The sequence below is a fragment of the Zophobas morio genome, unplaced genomic scaffold (genome assembly GCF_036711695.1).
Source record: "Zophobas morio isolate AGI-343-1 ecotype UQ-CSIRO unplaced genomic scaffold, CSIRO_AGI_Zmor_V1 ptg000011l, whole genome shotgun sequence".
Lineage (NCBI taxonomy): Eukaryota > Metazoa > Arthropoda > Insecta > Coleoptera > Tenebrionidae > Zophobas > Zophobas morio.
The window spans coordinates 5,115,268-5,141,857 of record NW_026972116.1 but is presented as its reverse complement, the minus strand read 5'-3'; the positions used below and the strand labels follow the sequence as shown (position 1 = coordinate 5,141,857).

General features: G+C 33.2%; 1 protein-coding gene across 4 annotated transcripts in view; it reads right to left on the bottom strand.

Annotated features, from left to right (window-relative positions):
- The window catches only part of Dop1r2 (Dopamine 1-like receptor 2), a 266,998-nt gene that overhangs the window by 219,305 nt on the left and 21,103 nt on the right, over nucleotides 1-26,590 (bottom strand). For 3 of the 4 annotated variants that reach the window (XM_064052790.1, XM_064052791.1, XM_064052789.1), the window contains exons 1-2: nucleotides 18,050-18,116; nucleotides 12,632-13,826 (exon numbers count right to left, since the gene is read on the bottom strand). In XM_064052790.1, coding sequence (XP_063908860.1) covers nucleotides 12,632-13,826; nucleotides 18,050-18,074 — 1,220 coding nt within the window. In that variant the 5' untranslated portion in view covers nucleotides 18,075-18,116. Of the gene's footprint in view, nucleotides 1-12,631; nucleotides 13,827-18,049; nucleotides 18,117-26,590 lie in introns of those variants that run through there. The other variant, XM_064052792.1, reaches the window with a different exon arrangement.

The window sequence follows — 26,590 nt, the reverse complement described above, 5'->3', positions numbered from 1 at the left end:
GAAACATGAAGATCCGCAAGAAGTTCGTGATGCTGCTGAAGTTGCTGTACTAAATTTGTTGCCTCGTAAATCGCGAAAACTACACAATCACGGTATTAGAGATTTAGAGAGTTGTGCGGTGAGAAGAAAGTCAAAACTTACACTGGGAATGCAATGTTGATCCACTTCAGCGAGAAGGCAAAACTGTTTAAAGCTTCTAGTGTGTGGGCTCATTACTCCATAGTAAAAGCTTGTATTCAAGTACACGACAACGTAGATACGAGGAAGTATTATAAACGAGTTTCGTTTTTGAAACAAAATTCTGACGGAAAAGTCAAAGGTTTTGACAAGAAGTGAAATTGAAACTTTTTTACTGACTGCTGATAGCAACGAATATCTCATGATCAATTTCAATCATTTGTTCTGTTGTTGTTTTTATTGCTGGAGTTGCGGGCGCTGTAGAAGTGAGCAGCTAATCAACTTGAAAGTGCAAGATATTCAAGACGCAGGAGGATCTTTGATTTATTATCAAAATACCTAACACCTAAATCAAATTACCAAAAAGGTTCGTTTTCATAAATGATGACAACGTCGACATGCTGGGATTCTACCGAAAATACGCTGCTATACGTCCGGCTACGGTTAGTCATGAATGTTTCTTCTTGTTTTACAAAGCAGGCAAATGTACTGTGCAATCTATTAGCAAGAGCACATTCGGAAAAGTACCAAGCATGGTAGCAACTTTTTAGAATTGCCAAATCCTACTTTATACACAGGCCATTGCCTTCGTAGATCATCGGCCACTCGACTGTCGGACGCAGGTGCAGGTATATTACAACCAGTGGCGGCTGGTGCAGGAAGGGCAAACGGGCAATGCCCCACCAAAATGAAAGCACATTTTTAAATCTGAGAATTTCGCGCTATTAATTATCAAAATGCATTTAATTACGAAACCTACAAGTTGCCTATGTTCAGAACACAATCTGACATCATCTCGGCAGGGTATCATACACCTTTGCCCGTCCTGCATGTTGCCAAATTGTGAATATTTTCATTGACCCGTACTTGGCACTCTTCGCGATTATATGCACAAATGCACGATATTGCAACATCTTGGCAGGGCATAGTAATCGCTTCGTCTTAATTATGTACTGCAACTTAAGTACTTAAATGCATATACGATTGCATACACTTTTATCGATTTATTAGTCATCGATTTTGAAACAAAACGGTCGAGTGAAATTTGCTAACTTTGTTAGTTTTCTGTGCGTTTGCAGTGATTTTAAGAAACTTAAAAAACTGTGTTGCAGAGTTGTCAATAATATCAATATGAATTCAATTGCGAGAATTTTGCGGCTACAATCTGAAAATAAATTAAGTCATGATGAAAAACTATTAATAAAAAACGTTGGACCGCCAAGACCCGATTTGGACATTGCTATGTCGTCTAAAGTTAAAGACAAACTCGTGCATCGAAAATCTAATAAGACTATGTATCAAAGTGAGTGGTGGTTATGTGGTTGCAACGCGAAAAACGCCCTTTTCTGTTTTGTATGTACCCTTATGAATAACGGAGAAGTTGATAAAGCTTGGACTGAAACCGGAATCACGGATTTAAAACATTTTGGGGAAAACGTAAAAAAGCATCGCTCGAGTAAAAAACACTTAAATCTCAACGTATCGTTCGCAGTCTTAGGTAAAGTAGACATAAGAAATCAGTTAAATAGTGCTTATAGAGAGAACGTCGAGAAACATAATGATCAGGTAAAACAGAATAGATACATTTCAAGTAAACTGATTGACGGTATAAAATTTTTGTGGAATCTTTGAGTTGGCTTTAAGGGGGCATGATGAAACGCATGATTCTACAAATCCGGGAATTTTCAGAGGTTTAATTAATTTAATGGCAGAGCTTGACACTACATTAAACTCTCATGTAGAAAAAACGAACAATCGCGTTTTTATGGGTCTTTCAAAAACCATACAAAACGAACTACTTGATTCAATTTATGCTGTTTGTATTAATTTAATCAAAGACGAAATTTTGGAAGCGGACTATATATCTATTTTAGCTGATGAAACTACAGATGTAGCTTCACAGTCGCAGCTGGTTTTTGTCGTTAGATATGAATTGAAAGGTAAAATATTTGAAAGATTTTTAGGATTCATTAATCCAACAGATCACACAGCTGATTGTATTTCTAGTATTATTTTAAATGAGCTCGAAAAACTTGAAATCAATCAAAATTCAAAAAAACTTATATCTCAGTGCTTCGGTTATGAGTGGAAGACAAAATGGGGTACAAGCAAAAATCAAGGAACATTACTCTAAAGCTCAGTTTATTCACTGCTATGCTCACCAGTTGAATTTAATTATAGAAAAGGCGGCATCAGCACACGGCCAAGTAAGACTTTTTTTTTCAAATTTAGAATCATTTTCCTCGTTTTTTTCAAGATCTCCTAAACGTATAAAAATACTTGATGATATCGTTTCTAAAAGATTACCAAGAAATTGTCCGACTAGATGGAACTTTAAGTCACGAATAGTCAATACTGTACATAGTTTTAAAAATGATTTGATTAACTGCTTTCAAATTATAATGGAAGATAAAAATAGTGACAAATTAACAATTGCCAAGGCAAGTAGTTTACGGAAAACATTAGAAGATTACGATTTTAATTTTTGGTAATAGTTCTTTCACAGAATCATGCCTAGTACCGAGATACTTTTCAACCAACTTCAAATTCCCGAAATGGACCTAATTAAACTTCAAAAAAACATTACTTCTTTTAAACTTGCCATACAACATGTAACAGATTCTATCGACTACGATTATTACCGAGAAGAAAACGAAGAGGGTGAATCTTCAAAAAAGCGGTCTCATTTTAATGATAATAAAATTGCAATTGCTAAAGAAATTTGTGATAATATTAAATTTAGTATAAATGATCGATTTTTAGAAGCAGATTATATTACAGCAGCAAATTTGTTTCAGACTAGCTTATTTTCATATTTTCAACTAAATTTTCCATCAAAAGAAGCTGAATTATGTACTACAAAATATGATTTAAATCTTAATGTGTTAAAAAATGAGTTAAACGTTATTTATAATCATCCCGATTTTTCAACAGCAAATGGTGCCTTAACATTCTTGAAGTTTATGTATGAAAACAATTTATTAGACGTATTTTCAGAAACATAAAAATTATTGAAAATTATTTGCACATTACCGATGGTGACAAGTGAATGCGAACGATGTTTTTCGACGTTAAAACGTATAAAGACATTTTTACGAAATACAATGTGTCAAGAAAGATTGTGTGCCTTGGCAATGTGTTCAATAGAAAAAAAACTAGTGCAAGAAAGCACGAATTTCAATGAACTAGTTATAGAACATTTTGTTCGTAACAAAGAAAGACGTATGGATTTTATATATAGAAATATTAATTAAAAAAATTGAAAAGAATTTAAAGTGGGGGATAACTATTGCATCTACTGGACACGCGATTAACAAAATTTTATTTATATTTCTTTTGTCAACAAATTTAAAAGGAACTTTGAGTTAGCCCCATCACTGTTGGGGAAGTATGGAATTAGGTCCACCTCCTCGTGGTTCCAGATGGTAAACAGAAATTATAGATTTTCAATTATCAATTTTCAATCGATAATTTCTGGCTAACGGACCTCTAACTTGACATTTTTCTAAATGAAGAAACACTAATTTTTACCTAGCATAAATTTTAAATTTAGCATAATACTGTGTATTAATTTTGCCCCCCCAACAGAAAAAGTCACGAGCCGCCACTGATTACAACTATAAAGCGTCATGACGGGTGGCGTTCTACGTCGGTGTGTGAAAGGTACATGGAATAATCAATTAAGAATAAATGTAGCATGGCAAATTAAATTCTTCCAAACTACCAATTTAACAACCCAAAATGAAAATGTTTCCAAAAAAGTTATCCAAACTACCAATTTAACAAAGCAAAATGAAAATGTTTCTGATATGATTCCGATATTAATTGTAACAATAATCATCTTGCACGTTTTTGAGTAAAGCCAGAAAATGATTCAGCAGAACTCATAAAACAAGGGTATTGTTGTAAAAAGTGCATGGGATTATTTATAGTGTAGCAATAAATTATTAAAAATTAATATTTAAATCACGCGCACTTTTGATCATGACGTCATAAGCCATACATTGTTGCCAAGTCGAGGATGTTTCCGTATTAATATAGGGACTTTTTGTGGTCGGCTGTACTGTCAAGTGCGGCTCTACCAAAAAACAGCGTTGGAGAAATAGCCCGCGATTAAAAAACTGCGACAAAACAGCGCCGAGACAAAAAAGGGCTGTAAAAAACGGCGTAGGACAATATCATTTATAGTCTAAACGGCACTAGGACAAATTAGCACGCGACAATTAATACTTAGTTACCTATTAATTGTATTATGTATTGTTTTATATGTTATATTACTATTAGGCATATAAAACACGTCAGAAAAGGGTAGACAAGCGAGAATGATGTGAATATTAATCTAAACATTGACGTAAATGTTAAAAATTACCTTTACTAGCCCAATAAGACGTCTCAAAACGGTAATACTATGGCCTCATAATAGATCGGTTGTGAATAAACCACACAAAATCAATTAAACTTTAATTCAGAACTAGAAACAGACTATTCAAAAATTATACAAACAATAAACGATTAGAGCGATAAGTTCAACGCCACAGATTTCAAATAGTTTTCAACATTTGCAAATGAGTACTCCGAAACCAATACTTTCAGCCGCTTTCTCAGCTGAAGATATTTACAGTTGGCCGCTTCTTGATCTCTTATTCCCGATCTGCACCTCGCCATATGCATTTCTGTAGCACTTTGTTCCCTTTTTAACTGTCTAATAAGCTTATAGATTTGAGGGTGTTGGCAATCCAAAGAGTGTTTGAAAGAGTTGTGCTAAGCTTCTAACTAGTTGTTCGTCCTTGGTAGGTCAGTTAACATTCGATCAAACATATTCCAGATGTTGATATCGTACCTAGGTCTCAAATTATGCATTCGTTTCCCGACATATGTTTTCTCCCAATATTCTACTAAAGGTAGCAGTTCATGAGAAAAATTTTCACAGATAATCTCCAACGCAAACTGGACGTTCTTTTCAGGTACAAATACGAGAGCAAGCAACACCTTACATCCTATTCTGACTTCGCTGTTGTTCCGTTAGATAGGTTTGCTGAATTTTTCGCCATAAATTTTGGCTTAGATGAAAAAACCGCCGACGGTTCTTACTTGCCCGAAACATATTCTGACTGCATTTAAAGATGCTTTTTCGAAGTCCACCAAAACTGTTTCTGGGCCCAAGTTTGGTTCCACGTCCAGTATGCTTTCAAAAAATTTCATGTAAGTTTGTCCTTGCTTGTTGAGCAATAGACCGAATATCACAGGAATAGCTTTTCCGTCTATTATTACGTGCACGGTAAACAACTGTTGAAATAATGGACGCGGGGTCTTGAATGTACCGTTGATCGCCCAGTGGCGAAACTCCTTTAATGTGTCTAAAAGCAGAAAATTTTCAACTCTTTCCAAAATCCTGTGGTGTTCTTCAATTACGACTTCCTCTCGGCATGTAAAATTACCAGAACTCATCAAGTCGTATGTCGGTAAGAGGACTGCGGCTTCTTCGGAAGTACCTCCGACGGACCTTTGAATTATCTACCTTGGTTTTAAATTGGAAGTTTCTGCCAATTGCCTCATAGATTGCTTCACCCTTCCGACTTCTCTTTTCGCGGGATCTGAGCCGTGACTATGAGTCGTTGTTGGAGTCGGTTCACTTGAATTCTCTGACACTAGCAATCTCCCTTTGCATCCCTTTTGGTAACACCTCCAAGAAACGGAATGGGCGTTCTCTTTGTCTTTTCGGTAACGGTAACTACCATAAAACAATATTCTTCCACCTTTTTGTGATTTTTGCAAATTCCATGACGGGCGATTGACAATTTGAGAAAAACTTTGGATTGGCACAAACCTACTAAAAAACTAAAAAATGCTGCACTATTTCATGGCGCGATAAAATGTCCCAGAGCTATTTAATCGAGTGTTGTTTTGTCTCGGCGCTATTTTTTCCCATATTATTTAATTACTGCGCTCTTTTGTGTCGGCGCTCTTTCGTCGCGGTTTTTTTAGTCGCGCGCTATTTTATCCAACGCTCTTTTTTGGCAGAGCCGAAATCGTAAAATAGGTTATAAAATTATAAGAGGTTATGTATGACAAGTTCTTCAATGTTGCCACGTTCAGCACTGATATGATTCGACTATGGCTTATGACGTCAGAGACCAGGTCCCGCCTTTAAAATAAAACTCAAAAATTAAGACTCAGAATATTTTTTACACTTTTTTTTTCAACTTTTGTTGAGGACTTTAGGTTCTATATTACATAGGGAACACTTGCACCAATTTTTATTAAAATTGGCAGTTGAGTGCAATTTAAGTACCCTATTGTCAAGTATCTCTTACTTTTAATGTTAATAAATAAATAGGCACCTCTCTTTTGTTTAATTGTCACAGATATGACAAAAATTTTCTATGGAAATTTGCTTCTATGTATTTTTCTCCCTAGGGAGCAAATATTCTATTTCTCTCCTTAGAGAGCAAATGTTCTATTTCTCTCCTTAGAGAGCAAATGTTCTGTTTCTCTCCGATTTTGTGGTCATACAAACCGACTTCTGCTCCCACAAGTGCAAAACATTTTTCTCACTTTTAGTGACATCGAGGAAGTATCTAATCGAGTCCATCGGGCGACTGGCTACTTTCATGTGTTCTCGTCTTTTTATGGTCCCTACAGATTGGTCTCAGGGTTCCGCCCATCTGTGCATCTATTTGTTTGTCTGTCTGAACAAACAAAAAAAAAGGGCCAAAATTATTTCGACCGAACTTACCTCGCACTTAAGCACAACTCCACCTTTTTCAAAAATCGTTTGATGTTACGAATTTTAACTTTTTAAGATAACCCTTATAAGTTAAACTAAAGATATGTATGTCATGCTAAAGTAAAGGTAAAGAAGCGAGCGTTTGTATCAAGTGATTTTTTTCCAATACAAAATTTTGTGATGATACCATCAACATTTTCGCAATGAGTGTAATACTAAGAACAACAGTATTATATTGCGAAATTTTCGGGAAAAAGGAGTGAGTCGTTCTTAATTTAAACAATACAATAAATTGCCTCACTCATTAATTTTTTTGAGTCACCCTATGCGTGCATTGGTAAACTATAAGCATAAAGTCATAACATTTTACAAATTATTAAATTATTATTATTAAATAGAATTTATTTAGCAAAATTTTGAGACGACGTCATCAATTTTTTGGGAGGGGGTAAATGAATGATTACGATAATCTTAAAACGTTTGCATCTTTGCTCCTTATAGCGATGTAATGAAATTTGCAAAGTTGGCTCCATAAATAAAAAAGTTAGAAGGTGAGGCATCTGAGTAAAACACACTTTACAACTGTTACCAAAACACTTAACCTAGGTTTTCATGCTACATAGCCTTCAACGCAGCAGTAGAAAAAAATTGGTCTAAAGAGTTTAGACAGTACTTCCCTCGCTGTCGGAAACTTGACGACTGCATGCCTATTGTGTTTTTTTTCTCATTACATTTTTGTAGTGGGAATTTAAAAAAAAATTGCGATGACGTCATCAACATTTTTGCAAGGACACGTATATCAGTTGGGATAGATGTAGTGTAATACTACGAATAAAATTATTATATTCTCAAATTTTCGGGAAAATGAATTGGGTCGTTTTGAATATTGATTTGTAATAATCAATAAAATAACGAAACAATTTACTCACGTATACGTATCAGAGGCAACTGAAAATCGTGTATGTATAAACATTCTTAATTTAAGATGACAGGCGCAACAGCATACGTGAGAGTCAAACAGAGAAACTGTAAACAAAACGACCATCGGTTTTATTGCTTCGACTTCCGCTTATTATATAAAACATTGGGTTTTATTTTAATTCTTGACGGTGAAATTCACAATTGGTTGATTATAAACATGTCTATTTCACATTCGCGGAACCAAGTGAGCGCATAAAACAAATGCAGGTCTGTAATGTTAAAGTCGATGTAAATAAGCGTGCTACCCTTATGTTTCAACCGAGTTTTTCCTTTAACAAATTTTGTGTCTACCAAATTGGGTTGGTTGGGGTGTAATACTAATAATAAGTGTTGCCTTTAATTTAATCAATAAAATAAATTGACTTCATTAATTTTTTTGAACCACCTCTTAAGAAAATCTAAAAAATATGAATGGAATGATAAATCACAAGTACAAACATTTTACATTTTTTGCATTTTAGATAGGATTTATTCAGCAAAATTTAAGGGTGACGTCATCAATTTTTTTAGGAGGGATGAACAAATACATTTTGAACAAAAGTTTACCATGCTTATAATAACTTTAAAATATTCCCAAGATTTCAAAGCATTCGGTTTTCTAATTCCTGATTAAATCGATAAAATAAATTCACGCCTTCATTAATTTTTTTGAGTCACCCTGCATATGCAAATCCAAAAATATGATTGGAATGATAAATCACAAGTACAGACTCATCATATTTTGTACATTTTAGATACGATTTATTCGGCAAACTTTTGAGCTGACGTCATCAGTTTTTTGTAGAAGATAACCAAATATTTATATTTTGACTAAAAATTTATTATGCTCTTTATAACCTTAAAACATCTGCAAGATTTCAAAGCATTCGGTTTTGTAGTTCCTGATTAAATCAATAAAATAAATTTACGCATTCATTAATTTTTTTGAGTCACCCTGTATATGCAAATCGAAAAAATTTGAATGGAATGATAAATCACAAGAAGAGACTCACCATATTTTGTACATTTTAGATAGGATTTTTTCAGCAAAATTTTGTGGTGACATCATAAATTTTTTAGGGGGGACGACCAAATACATTTTGATCAAAAATTTACCATGCTTATGATAATTTTAAAATATCTTCAAGATTTCGAAGCATTCGGTTTTGTAGTTCCTGAGTAAATCAGTAAAATACATTTACGCTTTCATTTATTTTCTTGAATCACCCTGTATATGCAAATCCAAAAAATATGAATGGAGTGATAGATCACAAGTACAGACTGATCATATTTTGTACATTTTAGATATGATTTATTCGGCAAATTTTCGAGCTGACGTCATCAAGTTTTTGGAGGGGATAAGCAAATATATTTTGACTAAACATTTATTATGCTCTTTATAACCTTAAAACATCTGCAAGATGTCAGAGCATTCCGTTTTGTAGTTCCTGATTAAATCAATAAAATATATTTACGCATTCATTAATTTTTTGAGTCACTCTGTATATGCAAATCCAAAAAATATGAATGGAGTGATAAATGACAAGTACAGGCTCATCATATTTTGTACATTTTAGATACGATTTATTCGGCAAACTTTCGAGCTGACGTCATCAAGTTTTTGGAGGGGATAAGCAAATATATTTTGACTAAACATTTATTATGCTCTTTATGACCTTAAAACATCTGCAAGATTTCAGAGCATTCGGTTTTGTAGTTCCTGATTAAATCAATAAAATATATTTACGCATTCATTAATTTTTTTGAGTCACCCTGTATATGCAAATCCAAAAAATATGAATGGAGTGATAGATCACAAGTACAGACTCATCATATTTTGTACATTTTAGATATGATTTATTCCACAAACTTTTGAGCTGACGTCATCAAGTTTTTGGAGGGGATAAGCAAATATTTTTTGATTAAAGATTTATGATGCTCTTTATAGCCTTAAAACATCTGCAACATTTCAAAGCATTCTGGTTAGCAGATTAAAAATTAAATTTCAAAATGTTGTTTTATAATTTTGATTTTTTTTCCAAAAATCTGGACGTTTCGGGTGAAAAGTCGATTCAGAGTTGTAAACTACATGTGTAGGACTATGTTATTTTATACAATTGAAAACCCATTTACTATGTACAATTTTGAAGTGACGTCATCGCATTAGTGGTGGGGATGATTAGACAAATTTTGGTTAGCGTTTTACCATCTACATGATATTCTTAATATAAGTACAAAATTTCACAACAATCGGTCGAGTACTTTCGGAGATTATCTGTCTAATAAAAATTCGGGACAACAGACGGACAGACGGACAGACGGACAGACGGACGGACAGACGGACGGACAGACGGACAGACGGACAGACAGACGGAAATGGGAGACCTATTTCTTCGTCTTCTAGGGGTCATGAAAGATCGAGAAAACGTAAAAGTAGAGAGTCGGCCGACGGACTCGATTACAATACTTCCTTTGCTTACGCTCGGGAAGTAAAAATTTTTCATTCACGACGATCCGACGATTAAAACCGCCAGTCTTAAAAACCAGTGAATAGTTACTATATAAATTTTCGTGAAAGTGATTGTTTTCATGTGAATTTAAAAACCACCATGTATAAATTACCACAAAAATATGTTTGCTAATCTTAAAAAACACATTTTGGGTGTATCAGTTTTTAATCATTAAAAAAAAAGCGGAGACCTTAAAAAACACTTCTGTGAGCGTCTGGTGGATCATGATTATATCTACGGGAGGTTAACTACATCTCATGATGGTCGATGGTGGCAGATTGCACCAAATCGATATTTTCATCATAAAGCTCACTGGTTGCAGACGTGTCTCAACAAGAAGCTCTATTACATACTCATTTGTAGAACATACAGCCTATTCCATATTTAGCACAGAATTCAGCACATTATTGTTAGAAGGACTAAAATTAAATACCGGCTAGATTTTTATATTAGTTAACAAAAATAATTTATATTCAACGACAGGAATACCTACTCTAAGAAATAATTGGAACATACTTCATTACTAAACTAGCAATAATATCACTTGTGTAACATAAATTTATGTATTCTAGAAACGAGAAACCATTAAAATCGACTGGAAATTAAAGCATCATCTATTACGCAGCATATGCGATCAAACATAAAATATTAAAGGTCGTAAAGCCGTTTTATTCTTGAAGAACATAAAGAAGTCGTCACACGAACGAATAAAATTCTTGTGTGTCACCCGTAATCTTCAATCGTTTCTACGCAATTTTTATCGTCGGCAATTTGACTTTATTCCGTTCAATGTGGCGTAAGATGATTGTTTTAACGAAATTTGGTGATGGTAAATAAGGGACAGAAAAGGAGAAATGAACGTTTATAATTACATTCTACCACTGAAAGCCAACTTTACGGGATCTTTATGGAGGGACATTAGGACTTATAGTTTTAAGAATTGGAGATGCTTTAAGAAGATGTCAATTTTTTCTTTGCAGGAGCTTGCACGAAAAATTAAAAATTCTGTAGAAAACGAGCACCCGAATTATTCGTACTTAGAATATATAATTAATCAAAACTTCCAAGCTGTAGAAGTTAAAGATGTTGTCTTGATCAATTATTAATAATGTTTAATGGATTAAGAGAGTATTATAATATTAGTATAACTATTGTTATGTTAATGTATACATACGTTGAGAAACATGTTAATTATCTATACGGCATAAAAAATTTCGTATTATACAAACAAATTACATAGTAATATTATTCTAATCCAAATTAAATTGACTTCAAATTAAAACAAGTGGATCTTCTTACGTGTGATATTAGTAAGTTTCTTTTATTGAATTAAATTTGTTTATAACAGTAGACTGCACATATTGTATCACTTAACAAAAACGCCATGCCTGCCTATATATTATTGTTTATACCTGAAAAAAAAATACGTTTTCACTTTTCAATTAAAATCTATACATAACTATTTTATCATTTTTAGGGTGAATTTTATAATATTTTTTAACGGAACTTAAACAATGCAATTACTTCATCAAGGTTTGAATGTAGTTTTGCAAAGAGAACAAAGACTGTTAAGCTCAAAAGTTAGTGGGATCTGTAGGTTGTGATTCCATAGTATTTTTTGCACAACGGTAAACCTAAATTGATAATATAGATTATTATTGAAATATATAAATTTCAAATTTAATCCATAGTATTTTTCTCTGCACATCTGAAATATCATTAACAAAGGTAGTTAATGTACTTATAACTCAACCAACCTTTTAGAATATGTATATATGCTGACAATCTAAATTTGACTACATAAATTTACATTTTTTTTAGGTGATCACACAAAATAGTTCTCACAAAAATTCATCTTGTATTCATTTCTAAAATTCCAGAAAATATGAACTTATTGTAATTATTTCCAATAATATCTATGTTCTGCTTTCTATATAATCTGCGTACATCTATTGTTTATTTCAGTGTATGGCTCTATTCGGCGTTTATTATAATCTTCACGCAAAAAGTTTTTTTAGTACACGGTTTTATTACTACCTTCTCTGTTTGTTAAAAAAGATTAAAAATCTACCGTTTTTGGTAGTAAAGTTTAACATTTAACATATAACTGAAATCAACCTGTGCGTTATTGTCGGTTCAAGCCGAAATACATTATGGGTTAAAGTTTATGGTTTAAGATTTAGTGTCAAGAAAAATGATTAGTTTTTAATGATACGCTCACGACACAAGAAAAATAAATCTTCTAAACACAACCTACCTTCTAAAGTCTCTACTCCAACAGGCATATATAACAGGATTCATACTGGAATTGATCCATCCCAACCACGTTACCACAGCCAGAACAATCTCTTCGTGCCAAATGCACTGTAGACAAAATCCAGAAAGCAAGTTCACTACGAAAAACGGCAACCAACACACGATAAACACTCCCATCACTATCCCTAATGTTTTCGCTGCTTTTTTCTCTTTAGCAAATTTTGCCAATTTTCGGCTCAATGAAAAATTCTTGCTGTGAGGCCCCAATCTTGTGGAAGCCATTCTTGACAAACCGTTGTTCTGAAGCGCCGTCAAAGGTTCATCTTCTTGAGTCGAGTACAAATGTCTGGTTTCTGGATTCGGAATTTTACATGTACCTCCACGGTGTATCCGTAGGGTTAGTTCTAATTCTCCTGATCCCAGCAGTACTTGTTTAGTACCCAAACGTAGCGATCGCGTCTGAGCCACAGCTGCCCTGTAGATCCTGTAGTAAGTGAACACCATGACGAAGAGTGGTAGGTAGAAAGAGATAGTTGATGAGAAAATGAGGTAACCTAAATGTTCAGTAAATGGGCATTTGTAGGCAGGTATGGGCTCTGTCCGTACGGCTCTCCACCAAACTATAGCCGGGAAAGAAATAGCACTTGAACAGATCCAAACTGCCGCTATTAAAAGCGCAGCGCGTATTCTGGTCATTTTCATGGGATATGTTATAGGATCCGTTATAGCCCAGTAACGGTCCAGAGAAATAACACATAAGTTCAGGATGGACGCTGTGCTGAAAAGAACGTCGAGCGAACGCCAGATGTCGCACCAGTCAGTCCCGAAAAACCACGTGTGTTCAAGAACTTCATAAAGTGCACTGAAAGGCATCACCACTAAACCCACTAAACAGTCTGCAACTGCTAATGATGTTATGAAGTAATTTGTTGCGGTATGAAGATAACGTTCACGAACTACCGCGAGGATTACGAGCATGTTGCCGAAGACCGTGGTCATTGAAAAGAGGAGAAGGAGGGAAACAACAACTGCACGATCTTGCATCAGGGAACTCCATTGTTCCCAAGCGTCTCGCTCAGGGTCTGAAGTGTTCGTCCAGTTAACTTCCGGCAAAGTTAAGTTTATTAGTTCCCAGCCAGGCAGAATTAAAAAGTCTGAACCGTTCATAGCTGGCGAGGTCCTGCAAGATGACGCTCCTGGAACAAAATGCTTATTAAGTTGAAGACAAAAAAGATCAGGCGGAGTAAAGCGGTGATGTGAAAAAGTGTATGAGGTTACAAGCCTTCAGAATCGACGTGCATCAAATAAATTCAAACGTATTTAACGATAAAAAAGTGATAAATGCAATCTACAATTTACAAACACTCCATTATTTAGTTTTTCACACGAAAATAATTCTTACTACCATTACCAAGATCATTCTCATTGACAACATAAGAGTTTAAAAACTGCTTTAACATAAATTCTTTCCTACATCAACTTAACTTTATGTGGAGTATGTTTGAGTACCTATGTTTGACATTTCAAACAGTTTTTTCAGACATGTCCTGTTTCAGTATTTCACTGCATAACTGGATTTAAATATTTAAATTAAATTAAATTTCATGGTAAATGCTATTTAAATTTTATAAAACCACATGCTCTTCTACTTGTGGTTTAAGTTTTTACTTACTTAGGCATCCAGATTTTCCCCAAAAAAAAAAAATGCTATATTAACATTTTACAGTAATATTTGAGGAGAACGTTTAGCAACCGATAATAGCTGAGTTTATTGGAGCATGTGATAATAACGCGACTGTCGCGAATTCGACCTCTTCATGGGCCACTGTTTTTTCTTACACTGCCACTGGTATTACTCGTATCTATATTGTTTTAATTTTTAAATTTGTTGCATTGTATTTCCGGGGCGGGAAAGTTTTGTCTGAATAACATTAGACCACTTTTTGATTTTGAAATATGTATATGGAACTTCTACAAACATCTTAACACCTTAATATTCTGGAAGCTTAAATTTTATGGCATATTTTAATTGTCTGCGAAAATTGTCGTCAAATTATTATGAGTAATTAGTAGTTTCACGTTTGGAGTTGACTAGGTATTGCTAAACGTATATCTTTGTGTCAGTTTAACGCAATTTAACATCAAAGTAATATGACGGTCTCTATAAACCGACTGAAAAAGTGAATTAAATCGACAGCACAGCTTTTCCTTTTCGGTTCGCTGCGGACACGGCTAATAATTAGGTCATTTTCCTTTTTTACTGATTGCCTTTAAATTTCATTGTGGTCTTTCTGAATTTTTATTAATTGAATTGCCAACGAGGAAACTAGGCTAAACGTTGTCTTTCTTTTATAAAGACAAAAAATATTTAATAACTCTCTGTAGTCAAATATTTGAACCTTTGTCTCATCCTATGATTGAATAACAAATATCTAAAATATGTATGTTAACTATTGTAGAATTATTTACATTTGAAAATTATGTTGTCCATGAGAAAATCTTCTACCAAATATTTCACAACGGTATAATAATACACTTCAAATCACCTTTGTGGCGAAAGTGTTAATTTTATACTCCCACAATTATTTTTAAATTTGTTTTGTCATGAAGACGCTCCACAAGAGATAATATATCAAAACTAACTACAACAAGAGGAAAAACAAATTTTCTTGACAATTTACTATAACCTTACTTTCTTAGACAGTGGTAAAATTGGCTTCGTACAAAAGACAATGTGTAGAATAACCTATTACTGCAAAACCAACAGTGGCTAACAGGAACTGAAAAATGTAATATGTGAACGTAATCTAAGAATTTTGTTGATAGTAAAAAACTACGAAAAGTTTGGTGTGGCTATCTAAGTAATTTTTATTTATGTTTTAAAAAGTTGCTTGAAATTTTCTACTTTTTATGGTATCAGTACAATTATTCCATCTTATTTATTAGTCTAAACCATAACCTTCGAGTAAAATAGATCAAATGAAAAAAAAAATTTAATCAAAATTAGAAAATGGAACGAATATTTAATTAACTACGTTATTTTTAAACGATTCTTTCGAAGTTTTGTCTCAATATATGATCGGAAGTAAAAATTTACTAATGACATAGCCGGTCTTTTTATTTTCTACTTTAGCGAGAAATGTACCCAAATTTATTTCATATCTTTTTATGACAACAAAGGAGATTATATTTATAAATTAAATAAAAACTTAAAATAATAACTGTTAGTTCAAAACTAAAATATCTTTTATAATTTAGGTTTTGACAAATGTTCAAGATGTTCTCAATTGGTAAGTTAACTATGGTCCAACTTATAATTAAAATGATGCATAGCCTTTTTACAACTTCTATAGGAATTTCATCTATCTCTCCTGTGATGCAATATCGCACATCCTCTAGACTGGTTGGCATGCTTATTTATAAATTATAAACATTAGATTTCAAAGTCGCCACACAACAAAAAAAGTGAGGGGCAATGAGTCGGGGCAACGAGCAGGCATATCAATAAAACCTCTCCAACCCATCTTGTTGGAAATACTGGCGTTAGAAGATCACTGTTTGAAATCAGAGCTAAAATAAATACCTGGTACGATTTCATTTCGTAACGAATTTAGATAAAGTTGATCATTTAAATTCCCATCTATATAAATTACAAACAATACATCTACTTTTGTGAGTGCTGTGTATAAATTTGTCGTACACAGTGGGGGCAGTTCGTGGACCAAATATGACAATAATTGTGCCTATTCAAGCAATTCTTGGACGAAATGAATTTTGTAAAGTCTCAACTTTTCTCATTCAAAATTGTTACGGTTAGACGTTTGACAGTGAGTATAGATGTCACTGCGTTTGAGCAATATCATGATCTAATGTAACTAGAGGTAAAGAAATTTAAGGATTCTTCTCAATGGTTAATTTCATTACTTGGTCAGTATTATTATTACAACTATTTGTTTTATATCTACCCATAGTTACATACATACATATCCTTAGACTAACTTTTGTTGCGATCTGGATAAACCCTACGAAACAAATTGTAAACTTCTTCATATGACCGCTGTATATCACCATATCAGCACATTAACAGAATCTCTGATCAATCTGATTGCTTAGGTTAGGAATTATGTAAACTCAATTTTAATAAATAACTAATGCTTAAAGCTGACACTAAAGAGCTGTGAAACCTATTGATTTATTTTCGTTTGTTACTGTAAAAACGTAATGATGGTATTATCCAATCAGGTCTTGCTTTTGTGTTAAAATATTATTAATTTTTTTTATTATTTTTTTCTGGATCCAAAAGCATTGATGTGAATATTTATTAATGTAGTTTTTTATTTTACATCCAAAACTTTTGTATATTTTCCGGTTAAGTGGAAAATTGTAAAATTGAAGTTGTTGTAAGTGCATTTTTTCAGTCTAGGCACATAAGCGAGTAAGATAAAAAAAAAATGTTTTCAAATGACGGAGATAATTATTGCTCACTTTGTATATGTAATATTCTGTCATGGCGTTACTGTGTTGTTCCGAAAATTAAATTTTTGAAGTAAAAACAAAATAAGAGTGTATTTGAACAGTCTCCAAAGATGAATTAGTTCATATAGGCATTATGTCTGAACATCCTCTGCAATCATTCGCAAAAAACTAAAATTAGAATAATACAATGTAAATATCATCTTCCAACAAATACATAAATTTCTTTAATGATTTTTGAGATGTCATACATTTTTTGGTAGCAGTCCATCAATAGAATTTTGTTAGTGTCCTGTAATCATTGGTATTTATTGTACCTATTAACAAAAATTTTGAACCAGTGTGATTAGTGACTGCTTAGATAAATTGTAACACGCGATTCTGCAAATATACCTACATTTTTTATGACACCTAACCTCTATATCTTATCGTACAAACAGAGGTGATGCATATTTAAAACACATTTGTCTTATTAAAATTCCAAACTACAATTATATTAATTTTGACACATACAGCGTAATAGCAACAAAAGTGCTGTGTTTCCAGAATTTCCGAAAACTTAATTAAGAACTTATTATTTTAAGTTTTTATTTAATTTATAAATATAATCTCCTTTGTTGTCATAAAAAGATATGAAATAAATTTGGGTACATTTCTCGCTAAAGTAGAAAATAAAAAGACCGGCTATGTCATTAGTAAATTTTTACTTCCGATCATATATTGAGACAAAACTTCGAAAGAATCGTTTAAAAATAACGTAGTTAATTAAATATTCGTTCCATTTTCTAATTTTGAAGATTTTATATAAACAACTCCGTGTTTAAATATGTGTATCAAAGAAAGCACAAGCCATATCGCAACCTCAGACACATTTTTAATTGTAATCGAATCCATCGACCGACTCTCTACTTTTACGCTTACTCGACCTTTCATCAGCCCTACGTACGAAGAAATAGGTCACCCGTTTCCATCTGTCTGTCTGTCCATCTGTGCCTCTGTCTGCCGTCACGGATTTTTATTAAACAGATAATTTCCGAAAGTACTGAGCCGATTGTTGTCAAGTTTTGTATTTATATTGGAAATATCATGTATATGGTAAAACGCTAACCAAAATTTGTCTAATCATCCCCACCACTAATGTGATGGCGTCACTTCAAAATTGTACATAATGAATGAGTTTTAAATTGTATAAACTAACCTAGTCCTACACATGTAGTTTATGATTCCGAATTGAGTTTTTTGGAAAAAATTGCAATTTAATTTGGAATCTGCAAACTCGCATGTTTTGAAATCTTCCAGATGGTTTACAGTTATAATAAGTATGATCAATTTTTAATCAAAATATATTTCCTTATCCCCCCCAAAAAATTGATGACGTCAGCTGAAAAGTTTATCGAATAAATCTGTACTTGTGATTTATCATTACATTCACATTTTTTTAGATTTTCATATACAGGGTGACAAAAAATTTAATGAATGCGTGAATGTATTTTATTGATTTAATTAGGAACTACAAAACCGAATGCTTTGAAATCTTATAGATGTTAAGCATGGTAAATTTTTGAGCAAAATGTAGTTGCTCATCCCTCCTAAAAAATTGATTACATCATCTCAAAATTTTGCCGAATAAATCAAATCTAAAATGTGCAAAATATGATCAATCTATACTGTCACGACTAGGTTACATATTTATGTGACTGTGACAATACTTGTAATTTATCACTGCATTCATATTTTTTTAGATTTGCTTATACAGCGTGGCTCAAAAAAATTAATAAATCAGTCAATTTATTTTATTGAATAAATCAAGAATTGCAAAACTGAATACTTTGAAATCTTGAGACGTTTTAAAGTGATTGTAAGCATGGTAAATTGTTAATCAAAATTAATCTGTTTAATGCCCCGAAAAAAATGATGACGTTATCTAAAAATTTTGCCGAATAAATTCTACCCAAAAATATGTGCAAAATATGATGAGTTTACTTCTGACTCATCATTGCATTCATATCTTTTATTGATCAAATTAAGAACGAGTCACCCCATTTTTCCGAAAATGTCAAATACAAACGTTTTTATTTTTAATAAGAATCATAATAATGATATTTAGAACATTTTTTCGATTGTAGCTTACTACTTAATAGTTTTGATCCTGTGTTTTGAGGGGACGAACTCATTCAAATCAAAATAATTTCTACGTTACATTCTTCCGATGTATAAACATAAACACTTTCAAGTTGTTTTTCTTATCGAGGATAACCTAAGGACGTACAGTAATGGAGTCTATTGGACAATTTGGTACTTTCATATTTTTTCGATATTTCATAACCCCTATGATGCTGAGCCTCCCCTAGATCTAGACAAGTTATAATTAACCAAATATGAATTACTACATCGAAAATAAAAATAAAATGTTGTGTTTTATTCAGTAAACGGAAGTCAGAGCAATAATAAAGTCTGGACCGTTGGCATTGTGATCCGGTTATTGCAATTCGTAGAAAACATGTTTTAGTTTAGTTTCTGTTTCACTGTCACGTCTACAGGTTGATAAGTGTTACGTTATTTGTCTTAAATTACAAATACCATAAATGATTTTCAGTTAGGTAGTAATCTTCGACCAGTTTTTTCAGAAACATTATTTTCTTTAATGCAATTGAGATGTCGTCGCCTACTGTTTACTTATAAGGAATGAATGAATAAATTTCGTTACGTAGATTGCGAAATATAATTTTAAACCTGTAAGAGTCACTAAATATAAACATAACCACATTATTAAACTGCAGATGAAAGGCATGTCGAAATTAATTTCAAACGAGATTTATACCTATTAATCAGTACAGTAATTTCGGCGTTCTCTGTCTAATAAAATCTCCAAAAGACAACTGATGAAGAGGCAAACGGAAACTAGAATGAAATTAAATATTCGGTGTAACTGTATGCAATACTGCTTAGGTAATTAATTTACAGCTAAAACCAAAGAAGTTACTGTTGACAACAGCATCCTAGTATTATTTAAATATTTACTGAATTATGAGAGCTTGTTATACAGAAATATTCATTATTTTGTTAAAAACTTTAAGTTTTCAAAAATTTTAGCATTATCTAAGCGTCCTATCCTAAATGAATCTGAATATCCTATTTTTTTCTTGCCAATGATGCCAGGAAATGCTTATTAATTAGATCAGATAATGGTGCATATCGATTTCACATTTTTCTTTATTTGCTAAGTTATTTTTAAACAGTAACACGTTTTGAAACGAGCTGGGACAAAAGTAAAGCGTTTAAGACATAAAACGAACTGAAGGCAGAGAACATAAATCAATTATGTAGTGTCCTTGTTGCAAGTCGGATAAACTTAACAAGGAAAACTTTGCCGGTGGCAAAGCCGCGATGTTTTTCCGTTATTTATGACAGGAAATTTCTCATTAAGTCTTCATTCTGTTGTATATAATTTTTCCGGTTATTTATTGTTAACAAAATAATGCTTGGTATATTACTACTTTATATAACTTATATAGTTAGCAGATACGTAATGACTCTGCAAATGATACTTATTAGCTATACGTAAGTCCAAAAAATGCATAATCCACGGTACACTAGAATACGTTGAAATCATTTGTACAATTTATTTGAGAAACTACAAAATTGATTGTTCTGAAATTTTACACATGCTTTACAGTCATCGTAAATGTGATAAATCGCTATTCGGAATTTAACTGTTTATACCTTCCAAAAACTTGGCGACGTCGTCTCAAAATTTTGAACGATCAGTAAAAACAGAATCAGATTTGACATTTAGTTGAAAATAATAATAATAAGACTAATTTCAAATTGTTATTTACAAAAGGTGGGTTTGTTTTTTTAAAAGTGCAATAATTATATGTACCGTTAAAGAAACTTTTGCCATCTCACTCTTGGTCTTGTACACTCGAAGACGACAACCCTCGCATTTTTTCTGTTACATGACAGACCTTTTGCGCCAGTGGTCACATCGTTTGATATTGAAGGTGAAATCTTCTAATAGCAGAGCGAGTTTCCATGCAATTGTGTTTCTTTCAAAAACATACACTCTTGCCGCACAAAAATGTTGCAGTTGCTTCCATGCACACTCTATTGATTTTTTAGTGTAACTGGAGTCAAATTATTTATTTCCACATCACCTTTCGCCAAACCGGCCGGAATACATTTTTACTTTTCACTGTCTGCGTTGTCATGCAAAAGTTTACACAGATACAGATCCAGAAAATATTTGCTTATTGATCACTTTTGCGTAAATTACGTTAATCTTTACTTTTATTGGAATAGAACGATAAATGTACAATTTTCAATTTCAGGAAATAGTCTGCAAAATGTCCGCTCGCGCAAATCAAATTGTGAGCAATTTGAAATGTACTCGGGATATTAGTATCAAAATTTTCACTTGGCATGTTCAGAATATACATGTTATTTCTTAAGTCACTACTACTTTTTGGACGTGTTTATTCCTAATTATAGCGTGGATCAAAAATGAATTAACTAAGCAATTTATTTTATATGTTAATTAAAACAAAAACGAATTATCATATTTTTCGGAATTCTGAGTTGTTATTAATGTTACACTTTACCTGTAACAACTGCTTTATTAGGCCCTACTATAAAGTTGATGCTGTCATCACAAAATTTTATAAAAAAATCTCACTTCAAACATACAAAACATTGCGGTTCTTTCCGTATATTTTAATAATCTATCTTTACTTTTATATAAATGCTTAATGTTGCGTTATGGCCTTATGGTAGTGTCTCCAATTTACTGTAACTGAAAAAAAATTAACACTTCATTTTAAACTAATATAATCTCACACATATTTCTTGATAACTTTAAGCGATTTCGTGCAATTTGCAAATCTGAAATAGCTGAAGCCTATAATTTATATTTGCATAACGTTGAAATGTCTGTTCAGCGCAATCCTAAGGAAGTTTTCAAATTTATTCATATGAAACAAGGTACCACCAGAATTCCTGGTAAAATGTACAAAGAGGGTATAACATACGAATCGGCTGAAGATATTGTTAATGCGTTTCAAAGAGTCTTTTCTGATATATACCGTCCTTCGTCAGACCTATCAGTTAATGATATTCATAGTAACCTACCAAGTTTTAAACTTATACCCGTCTCCGAAGAAGAGCTTCTTAAAATAATGTCAACCTTCCCCATCAAAAACACTGCAGGTGAAAATCAAATTCCAAGTTTTCTTATTCATGATACTAGATTTGCGTTAATTAAACCTTTAGTTCTGATCATTAATAAAGGAATATCCACTTCTACTTTTCCAGTTAGGTGGAAACGAGCTAGGATAATTCCGATCCACAAGAAGAATGAACAGTCGCAATTGAAAAATTACCGTCCAATTGCAATATTGTCCAATTTTGCTAAGATCTTTGAGCAAGTTATATATAAATCAATTTTTAATAATATTCAATCCTACATTTCTCCTTATCAGCATGGGTTTATATCTGGACGATCAACAGTTACCAATCTTGTGACAATTACCCAGTTTATTTGTGAAGAATTAGATAATAACGGCCAAGTTGATGTGGTTTACACCGACTTTTCAAGCGCCTTCGATACTGTGGATCATCAAATTCTTTTAGATAAACTTAGTTCCTTCGGTTTTGCTCAATCATTCCTGGCCCTTATAATGTCATATTTATCAGATCGTATTAATTATGTATCCTACAATGGTTATAAGTCACAAGAATATGTCTCAACATCAGGCGTGCCTCAGGGGTCTAATCTTGGATCACTGTTGTTCATATTGGTCATTGAAAGTCTTCTTAAATCATTGTCTTGTCACGCACTTGCCTATGCTGATGGTTTGAAGATTTACTATAGAATTTCGTGTGTGAATGATGTTAATTATCTGCAGCAGAACTTGAATAAGATTATACTTTGGACTCTTCGTAATAAGCTAAAATTAAATATTGACAAATGTCGTATAGTTTCGTACACTCGTAAAAAACATAGTGTTCCTTCTTCTTATAAGATCAATGACGTACCATTATCCAAAGAAACCATCATTAAAGACCTTGGAGTACTATTTGACAATAATATGACTTTCGTAAATCATATTGAGAGTATTGCGTCTGCTGTTTCTAAGACTTTAGGCTTCATTATGCGAACTGCTAAACTATTTCATAGTCCACTAGTGTTAAAATCCTTGTATTTTTCTTTTGTTTTATCAAAACTTGAATTTGCTTCCAACATTTGGTCTCCTTATTATATTTGTCACCAGTTAGTACTAGAAAAAATACAGCGTCGCTTTTTAAAGTTTTTGTCCTTCAAGATTGTCTTCAGTTATCCCCCACGTGGTACGGACTATAATCTACTTTTAGATACACACAATCTTGAATCGTTAGCCTTTCGAAGAAGACGACTTGGTGCCAGATTTATTTGGAAGATTATACATGGTAGGTTGGACTGCAGTGACATCGTTAATTCGTTAAGGTTTCATGTTCCTCGTCCAAATGCTCGTAATGCTGTTACATTTAGAATTCCAACTGCGAGGACGAATTTACTCAGAAAAGCACCCTTAACAACCATGTGTCGGGAGGCTAATAATTTTTACTTGGACATTTTGCACTAGCTGCGAGTAATTTTATTAAATATTATTAATATTATTTTACTTATATTTATTTATTTATTTATTTTTACTTTCCATGTACAATTTATTATGTAGTTAGTTATTAGTATTGTACCCAGTATTGATTTATGTATATGTGTATTTTTTTATAATTGTCCTGTAAGTGGGTAAAAAACCTGTTGGGCAATAAAGTAATTATTATTATTATTAAACATAGGACTACATTTCGTTTAATGCACTGCATCCTTATTATTGATTTGCAGTGTTCCTCTTCTTTGCCATTCCGTCATTTTAAAAAATGACCTATATACACCCTGATTTCGAAATGTGTGCAATAAAAAAAAACGAGGAATAGCTCAGAATAAGATTCATTGTACTGTGTAAAATTCACGTTCTTTAGTGGTAGCAATTTCTAGAAAAAAATATTTAAAATTAAATAAAAATTGTTATACACGTCACTGGTAGTGTTTCTTGACCTACCACAACTTCTACAACAATGAATGACACAGAATGACTAAGCTTAAGAACCAGATCTTTGACAATGGTGAATTTTTCCAAGTCAGACCGTGTCGACATGGTAATGCTTTATGGTGTGGCTGATGGAAACGCCATGTTGGCCCGGGAATTGTGACTCGAACGCTTTGTCATTTTGCACGATTCCGTATGCGCGAACATTTACAGCAGTCAGTAGTACAGGATCTCCGAGATTATGGTACCTTCAAGTCTCAAACTCACGATCGTGCCTATGATAAAACCGACAGAATACAGCAAGCTCAAGAACAAATTTTGGAACTCGTCGAAGAAGAGTCCGACATCAGCGCTTGTCGACTTGCAGCTGAAGATGGAGTGTCATAATTTGTAGTGCATCATACATTAAAAGAACAAGGCCTACGTACATACCACGTTCAAAAAGTACAAGCTTTGGAGTCCGCTAATTTTCCACGTCGTGTAAAATACTGCGAATGGTTGTTACACCAATGTTGTGAACCCCCTACCTTTTTAAATTGCATTCTGTTTACGGATGAAGCAGAATTCACTCGCAAGGCTATTTTCAACAGCCACAACATTCACATTATTTGGTCTGATGAAAATCCACATGCTCGTCAAGAAGTACGATTTCAACGATCGGTTGGACGAAAGAGTTAGTTAATGGAAATCAACAGTGTCTAGAAACTATCGAAGAGCTTCAACGGCAAGTGGAAGTGGCAGCCGCTACAATTCTTGGACCACCATATTTTGCTAGGCCAGTAACTGAATGGTTATATAATCATTTTCCTAACCAGTAGGTCGATAGAAACAGCCCAGCAGCTTGACCTCTGCGTTCACCCGATCTCAATCCATGTGATTTTTGTCTGTGGGGTTAGATGAAACAGTTAGTTTACGGAAATGAACGAGTAGAACTGGCAGCCGCTACAATTCGTAGAACTCCCGGAGTTTTTTTACGTATCCGTGCAAACATGTTGCGATGTGCTAAACCCTGCATTACTAGTCAAAGGCAACATTTCTAAAAGTTATTGTAAAAAGGTAGTAGCATTCTTATCGGCTCTTATTTTTGTTCTAATAAATAACGTGGAATTATCAATAAAAAGTCGATCACCATGAAGCATTACCAAAAATCAGTCCTTCTCAAGACCACCATTTGTTTCTACAACTAATAATCTTTCGCGTTGATCTTTAAAGATGAATGAATGCAGGAATGAACGAATGATAACGACCAAAAAGGCGGTTTTACTTTTAATTGAAACATTGTATTTACATCGTTTTTATTCAAACGTTTTTCTCTCTACTCTCTAAAATGTGGATCAGTTTTACAAAACACATTTTGGTATTCTACTCTTGATACGAAGTAAAGTTGACTATCTAACGTACTTTTGGATTGATATTCTAGATGTTATAACTAAAACGAATTGGTTTGCGTCATATTATAAAGTGTTTGCACACGTGGTAACCATAATACTCGTAAATATTTTATCACAGTTTCGTCACTCGATTTCAGGAATGTATTTTGCGAAAATTTTTGTTTCACTTTATTTAACAAAGGAATTTCCTCCCCGAGCATAAGCTAAGGAAGTGTTATAATAGCGTCCATCCGACGAATAGCTACTTTCCTGTTTCTGGACATTTCATGACCCCTACAGTGCGAAACCAGAGGCCCTTCATTTCCCTCTGTCTACCGTCTGTCCGCCGTCTGTATCAATTTTTATTAGACAAATAGTTTCCGAATTGATTGGACCGATTGTTACCAAATTTTATTATGTGATTTAAGAATATCGTGAAGGTGGTAAAACCGTAACAAAAATTTGTCTATTTTTTCATATAACTCCTATTTATATTTTACAGTGGCTGTGTGGATTTACTTACGCCATAGCGTTAAACTGAACCTCTACTAGCATGAGTTCAAATCCCATCTTCATTGACATTTACTAATAGACCTGAAATGGAAAGGATCTGGAAGTTATATTCGACCGTAAACTGAGTTTTTTAAATCACATTAGTGCCATCTAGAAACGATCTTCTTTGTTTGAATGTTCGACTTCAAGTTCTGTTAAGTAATTTTCACTGGCTTTTTCATTGGTGGAAGTTAGGTTGAACACCTTTGAGTCATGCAGGAACATGTAGTTGATCTGCTGACAAATTATGAAACAAACCACCTTCATCTTCAATTGTAGGGTCGTCATGTATTAAATTTATGAGAACAGCATACTCACAAAGACTTCGTTAATACTTGGATCTTCTGAACTAGGCTACCCCTAATTCTCAAAAGGCGTCAAAATAGTATATTATTTTAATAAGAGCAAAAGTGTTACTTTTCGTAGTGAGTTCTGTAAATTTGACAGGCGAGGCACGGAAAGGCACTTTTACTCCGAATA